General features: G+C 48.3%; 1 protein-coding gene across 1 annotated transcript in view; it reads right to left on the bottom strand.

Annotated features, from left to right (window-relative positions):
- NOL6 (nucleolar protein 6 (RNA-associated)) overlaps nt 1-7,638 on the bottom strand; it is a gene marked incomplete at its 5' end in the record, with an annotated part of 25,892 nt that overhangs the window by 7,040 nt on the left and 11,214 nt on the right. Inside the window, 4 exons of the mRNA XM_009080623.1 lie at nt 2,899-3,096; nt 5,612-5,701; nt 5,861-5,985; nt 6,926-7,023. Of these exons, the coding sequence (XP_009078871.1) occupies nt 2,899-3,096; nt 5,612-5,701; nt 5,861-5,985; nt 6,926-7,023 (511 nt within the window). The remainder of the gene's footprint in view (nt 1-2,898; nt 3,097-5,611; nt 5,702-5,860; nt 5,986-6,925; nt 7,024-7,638) is intronic.

Raw genomic sequence — 7,638 nt, 5'->3', positions numbered from 1 at the left:
GAAAGAGAAATACATGGAGAGGCTACCAAGCAAAGCCAAAGTCGATGCAAAGGTCTTGCCTTTTAGCAACAACATCAATACTCCAAGACATGAAGCCAGATGATTTCTGATGAACATAGTAGACAGCTTGGTATCACCAGCTTGCTGGTGGCCCTGCTTTTGAGGCCTTCCAATTCAAGCAGATGTGGCAGAGTTCTCTGAGAACATCACCTCTGTGATTTTTCCAGGAGAACAAACACCTGTTTGCCTGGAAAAAAAAGATACTCATCAGCCCGTTCAAGTTTGCCTGCTATCGATCTGGATACCATGAAAGACAGGTGAACCGGTACTGCAAAATATCTCCACTGCAATGGCTGGAAGGCAACAAAGCCATATCTAAGAGCCTTCAAGATGAGGAAAAGCTTCCAAGACAGGAATGCTGAGGCAGATTTCAAGCTCTCTATCCCATAGCTCACTCTTCAGAGGAAGCTGTGACCACTTCCTGCTCTGTTCCCTCCTAAGCACCCTTGGGTCAAAGAACAAGAGACACCAAGCAAATCAACACTGCTTCTAAAAGGCAACATGACCTTTGCTCATATCCATGTTTCTTTATTGGGATGTCAGCATACTGGATTTAGGACCAGCTGTAATTTGTAACCTGGTCAGACCCTATTCTGAGTATATTACTACCTGTATTAGAAAAACCAGGCAGTAAAACCTCAGCTTGAAAATCACTGTTGGCCCGACGAAGTAAGTCATAATTTTCTAAAGGATAATAAATGCATAAAGGATAATGAAACTGCTTTCCAGGGAAGTCTTTTCTACACCTTTCACTTCCGGAGCCATTTACTGACACCAACTTGTCTAAAAAGCATAACAACATTGCATAAATTGCAAGAGACCCCAACAAGTTTCCAGACAGACTGTATCAAACTACAGTCAGACTGGCTACAGTTAACTTCCCCAAAGAGCCTGCTCTCCCAATCAGCTCATCCAACAGTCTTCAGTTCCTCTTCAAGCAAGCGGTCATCCTTCTGCCAAGTTTCCACAAGGGTTGCTTAGTGCTGACCCTTTCAGATACAGAGGCTCCGGTCCCATGTACAGAAACATCTTTAGCACCTTGGGAGCTGCTGAAAGCCACTTCCAGCACCAGGTGGAGAAGGATTTCAGGCTTAAACACCATTTCCTATGAACATCTATGCCTCCTGGTTGAGGCTGAATGGCAGCAGGTCATATCCTCATCATTTATGCAACACTAGAAAGCAGCTTGTCTTGATATTCCTCCTCAGATCCAGACACCAGGAAAGAAAGCTAAATAGTGAACAATTCCAAATCTGCTTCCTGTTCCCTTTTAAAAATCTTGAGCAGGATGCTTTCCCCCCTTCTTCTTTCATATCCTGGACCCCAGGAAATCCCCCAGTGCTACCTACAACACATCTGCAGGACTCCCAGATCCACCTTCCTTCTCAAAGGCAGGAGAGCACTGGGCACCTCTTCTACCCTATGTCCTTCCAGCTAAAAAAGCAGTGTTACTTGGAGGGAAATTGTGGAACAATTTTGAGGCGTTTCTCAATTTCAAGAAGCCTTTTATGTATCGCTGTCTCTCACCTCACCACCACCCGAGACTGTCTCAACCTGCTGTGGGTGACAGGAGGACTGAGCTTGCATCCTGCTAGCTCTAGCAGCTCTACTGAAGCCACAGCAGATTCCCATGAGCACAGGTTATCATGCAATGCAGCTGGCACACACTTTGGGAGGTAACTGGGCTGCTCCCAGGATGAGGAAACTTTCAAAGAAACCCTTGCAAGTTTTCTTTGCCCACCTCCTAAGCTACCAGGTTAAGGTGAAAGAGGAACTTGAATTGCAAGGGCCCAAAATATTCCAGCCTAAACTGGAACTTGAATTCAGGCACCACTTTCACAATGGTGGCCAAATGTTGGGACAGGAAGGTGGGAAATCTCCACCCCTGGAGACAGCTGACACTCAACAGGACCGGGCTCTGGGTAGCCCGCTCTAATACAAAAGTTGGCTCTGCCCTGAGTGGGCACAGGGCCAGAGACCTCCACAGCACCCTTCCTGCCAAAGTCAGCCTATTATTTCTACACTGACAGTTCTGACACGGCTCACAGTACCTTTGTGAGTAAGGGAAGATGACACTTGAAAGTTAGAGTAGATTTTGACAAGGGTATCACAGCCTCACCTCTCTGCACACTAGTATTTAACTCAGCTACCACATCTGAAGCTGGAAAGGGCCAAAGTGGTAGATGGTGCACAACTGCGAAGTATGGGCTGTCCACATCCAGTGTGGAACACTGCTGTCACCCAGCACCTCACATACCTCCCCAGCTTGCTGAGGCTTTGGCTTGGCTACATGGTGGAAGAGAACATGGTTGATGACTTTGGATACCGATGTTCTCCACATATCTACACTACCAGCTCTTCTGTCTTCATGCATGTAGCCAGACACAGTGAAACCATCCTGTGACCGATGTTCAGCCTCTATGGCTCACAAAACCACTGGCCTAACAGCCAGAAGGCCGCAGGAATCCATGTCATGGACATCCTCCAAGAAAACACGTGTGGCTACTATCCATCATGCACGCCAGGTAGTGCAAGAAACCATGAAAAGTCAGTTAACTGACTGGAGACAAAAGGCGTAAAGATACTTTTGCACTGAAATACAGTATTCTTCAGAAAAGCTCTGGGTGGTTTGGATCTAAGCTCATTCTCGCATCAGCACTACTCCCATTTCCATGGAAAAGGTGGTGCATTCACCACGTCTTCTGCTGAAGAAGCAATGACCACCCATGCAAAATACTTAAAGATGTCACCAACCACATCCTGCACAGGCAGGCAATCTGAATTGCAGAAGGCAGTTCCCCCTCCTCCCGCTGTGGCTCCCCAACAGGCCGCGCTTACTCTCAGCTCCTGGAGGTAGCACTGTACAGGGTCATAATCCACCACAGGAAAGAGTATATTCATGGAAGCGCTGTTCTTCACCACACCACGGGAAAATGACTTCAGTGGCCGGTCCACACTCTCCAGATGCCGAGGAATCTGGTTTGGATTCAGGTGGATTAAGACATCGTAGAAGTCCAAAGGAGGGCGGAAGATCACCTGCAGGGAGAAACAAACAGTGCCACTCAATATGGGACACAGCTGAGCACAAGATATCAGAGAGAGTTCCCAAGCCCTTGCTTACATTTTATTCCCTTCTCCTCAGAAAGCAGTAAACCAAAGCCAAAATTTTTGCTAGATTATTATTAAAAGTTTGCCAAAACATCAACAGTAAAAACAATACTGTGGTGGGGTCAGAGGGAGCTGCAGCCTGAATTGGCCACCCCACTCTCTCTGGGCTGAGACATGTCCCCATTCTAGCATGGACTCTGCTGTCAGAAGGATGTGATCCTCATACCCCTACACACCACACAAGTGCTGTAACTTGCTACACTGCAGAGAGTGAGGTGATTCTCACATGGCCATCTCCTGGTGGACAGGCTAAATGTTCTCTGGACCATCAAAGCACACCTGGAGGAAAGGACATGATTGCCATAGCCCAGCTGTACAGCGTGCTCCATCTCAAGAGAAGGGAGCTACTCCCTGCCCATATCAGATGACTAGCCAGAAGGACTACACTCTCTGCTCCACTGGTTTCCCAGGTTGGCAGAAAAATATAACCACTGTCTCCAGGACTCAAGGATGGTCCCTGGAGCCGAGCTTTCCATATGGCCAAAGTGGTCCCCTCCAGCCCTGATCACAGACCCCAGAAGGCCCACCTGAGTGTATGGCAGTGGAGTGGGCAGTCAAGAGAGGGACAGACAGGTGAGCTGAGACAGATAACTGTGCTGCATGTGGCAGAGTCCCAGAATGAAGAGGGGTGTCAAGAAGCTAACAGCAGTGACACAAGGAGATGTGTAATAACAGGATGGCCCAATCCATCCAATAGGATTTGCTTCAGAGGGCATCAGCATCTTCCATCAAGTAGACAGCGTGCGAGAGTAAGCTTGGTTAATGGAGGGGAGCAATCCCAGACACATAAATACTTGGACAGGCACGATCTAGCTGTGGATATAGCTGTATTAAAATGGAAAAAAAACTTAAAGCTATGTGCATGTTTTTGTGGAACAAAGGACACAGAGACATGTACAGAGACATGGGACACCACTCAAACTGCACTGGCAGAAAACCCACTGTTCAGAGCTGATTTACAGCCAGGCTGGGGAGAACACACACAAAGAACATCAGTGACCACCACTGAGTCCCAGCTAAAACCCACACAGACCTCCTTTCCAACCCAGCTGACCAAGTCTGTGGCTTACTGTATGCCCCCTGAGAGCAAAGAAACTGCTCACAAAACCATGTCTGCACCTGCACAAGAGTGGACATGTCGTCATGTGACCCAAATGCAAAGACATAAAAGCAACAAGGAGTACCCTTTTAGGTACATGGATAGAGGACGCAACTCCAAACTGAACTGGAAAGACTTTTCCCTCCTCCCTGCCACCAAGTTTTGGTTACAAATAGATTACCAGCCCTGGAAACAGCATCCCATGTTTATTCCTAAAGAACATCACAGGCCTGGGAGGACACTGGCATGGACCAGAGGGATACCCTGGGAACGGGAAAAGCTCCCACTGCACTGTTCAAGAGGGGGAGGGAGATGGAAGGAGCCCAAGGAAGCTGAGTCAAGGTGTTGGAAAGCTGCTAGGGACTGGTGACAGCTCGTTTCAGAAGCTAACCATCCACAGCTCACAGTGCAACTCTTGAATTCGGTCTTGGGTCAGCTGGAGCACGCTGGGCATGTTTCATTCCTTCAAAGACCTGTAACACACACTGCTATCACCTCAAGTAGCTCTCACCCTGGTAATACTTCCAGTGCAAAATGCAGCAGAACTGAAATCAGTACATCCTTTTTATACTGCCTAGGTAGAAGAAAATCTACTGTGTGCTGGTTTTGGGGGGGTGTTTTCCTCTAATGTGAATCTGTCATATCTAACAACTATTTGGCTTTTTTAGTCCTTTGAGCTTCAATCACCTGGGTCATTGCTTGGTACACCAACAAGCTACCCTTCAAAATACATGTATCTCCCTTCGAAAGGCAAATAAATATATCTACATCTCTCAGGTCCATTTTAGTAATCGATGTTTTAACTTAATTAAAAAACACAATCGCTGAGAAACTGAAGAGATTTAAACTACAAATGGCCTTGCTCCTCCACTCAAACCAAAGTAACATCTTTCTAAAGTGCTTGTTAGCATCCTGCCAAAACCACTGCCACCCTGAGCTTGGTTAGACTTGAGCACACAAGCCAGATTTGCACAGCGACACCAAAACAGTCTCCCAGAGTAACTATTTGATCCAGTCATGGACACATGACTAGTTCAGCACAGGAACATCATGGGTTTGCTCATATCCCAAGAAAACCAGAGAACACAAAATAAATTTGTCCTAGTCACCCCAAGTTGCTATGCGGAGCTGGGTCCCTCAAAAGCAGGGTGGCACACTGGGGCACCAGCCTGCATACTCCCATATGGCCACAGCCTGAATCCTAACATCCCGATGATCATCACCAAAGACCAGTATTCTTTGCCAGAGCCTGAAAACCCTCACGTTGGTGTCCCAGGGTCTTACCTTCACATCCTGGCTGTTGAGCGGGTCCATGAGCTGCTCCTCCAGAACACGGAGAGACTCCGAGGCGAGCACAAGTAGGCGCTGCAGGATCTGTGGAGCGAAGAAAGCCAGAGGGTGAACCTGGCAGTCCTGGATGTAGCAGGGACTCCACTCACTCTCGGGGATGTCAAAGCTGGCTCCACCACGAGGAGCAGGGAACTGCCCCAAGCCAGCAGCCATCATGGAGCAAGTAAAAAGAGCCCAGCTCACCTGTGCTGAGGGTCGCTCTCGGGTCCACATGGAGCTCCACTGGTCTTTGGGGGTGGCGATGTACATAACGGGGAGGCGAGAGCGAGCAGCTACAAACCTGTTCTTGATCTCTGTGCAGTCAGCATCTGGAGAGGACAGGCAGGTAGATGAAATGCTCTACCTCATCCAGAGCCCTCCAGCCTCCTCACTCATGTATCACAGCCCAGGAAAAAGCCTGTTGTGCTGCTCTATCCTCTCCCACCCTCTGATCTCATAGTCCATATGCAACTAGAGCTCCTTCACCTCAGGCTTGTTACACTCTCACGTTTCCCTTGGCACCTGCCTGTGGGAAGCTTTGGAGACAGGATGCAGGGCGTGGGCCTTTGCTCTAAACCACTGAGGTGGGCCCAGGCATGGCAGGCACTAGGACAGACACAGGTTAGAACTCAGGCTATAAGCTAATAACACAGTTTGTACCCAAAGTGTTCTATCTTTCGCTTTTAATTTCCCCTCAAGTGGGGAAAAGAACAGCTCTATAGTTCATTATAAAAAGCTGGAGGGCACTTTGGAAAGTATCATTTTTCAAAGCACAATTTTTTCACAAGTAGCTTGACCTTTTTTTATAAATCAGCTTTAAAAGCTGGGTGTAGCTATCTTCCCTCAACCCATGACCATGCAAAGCCAAGACAATCCCATGTCTCTACTGGCTCTTGGGGAAAGACAGCATGTGTCCAAAAGACAATCAACAGACAAAGCACAAGAGGGCAGGAACAGAGGGCTTCAAAGACAACACCACATCCAACACCACTCAGACTTGTCACAGATTTGAACGAGACCAAAAGCAACAGAGCACCATCACCGAGATACACCACTTTAAAGGCAGGCAAGAGAAAAAAACCCCACACAAACAAACCCACCCTGTAGCCAAGTTAAACATGACAGGACAGAAGTAAGGGAATGGAAAATCTCCTCGCCCCCAACAGAAGCTGTGATGCCTCCCTGTATCCAAGAATCCTGAAGCCAGGCATTGACCAAGGAGTGGCCAAGACCCTCATGCTGTGGCCCTCCTACATGCTGCCTGCTCACCTGTGAGGCCAGTGTTTAGGTTGACAATCAAAGGGTTATTTTTCCAGTCAAAGGTTGCCAGCAAGTTGAGGAAGCGCAGGAACCCCACCTGGGGAGAGCTGCAGGCAGGACAAAACAGTTAGACACTCACATCTGCCCTCCTGGCAGCAAGAGGGGCTGCACTTGGGGGTGATTAAATGAATGCCCACTCCAGATGCAGCCCAAGACAGGCTGTAGTGGGAAGGGGAAGTCCAGGGCAAGCTTGAGACGCTTCCCCTTCTCCAAATCCCCAAGAAAGTCTTTCCCCCTTGTTCCCGTCTCCCCCAGGGAAAAGAAATCAGCAGAAAGTAAAACACTGCCTCCCAGTTGCCCTGTCTCCTGATGCCCTCCCTACACAGACTAATAGATCTGGAGCACAGAGAAGGTGCAGTGAGGGCTGCTCCCATCTCTGGTGCAAGTCTGAACACCAGCCAAGTTCCCACTGTGTCTCTTCCCCTGCAACAAAACATGTGCACAAAGCCAGACAGCTGGGAAGATGGAGCTCCTGTTAGTAGGGTATTTTAGGAGACAGGAAAGCATTCTAGGCATCAGAAATGCTACTTTGGGAAAGGAAACTGAACCCTGAGTGCAGGGCACAGTAACCTTTCAACTCCACACAGAACAAAAACATTTCCTTTAACTTCATTTTACTTCCTCTGGGCCCCATAACATCTACCAGGGGCCAGCAAGCAGTT

Source organism: Acanthisitta chloris, unplaced genomic scaffold, assembly GCF_000695815.1.
Source record: "Acanthisitta chloris isolate BGI_N310 unplaced genomic scaffold, ASM69581v1 scaffold7868, whole genome shotgun sequence".
Taxonomy (NCBI): domain Eukaryota; kingdom Metazoa; phylum Chordata; class Aves; order Passeriformes; family Acanthisittidae; genus Acanthisitta; species Acanthisitta chloris.
Note: the sequence above shows the minus strand (reverse complement) of the source record. Positions and strands in the feature narration are given on the sequence as shown.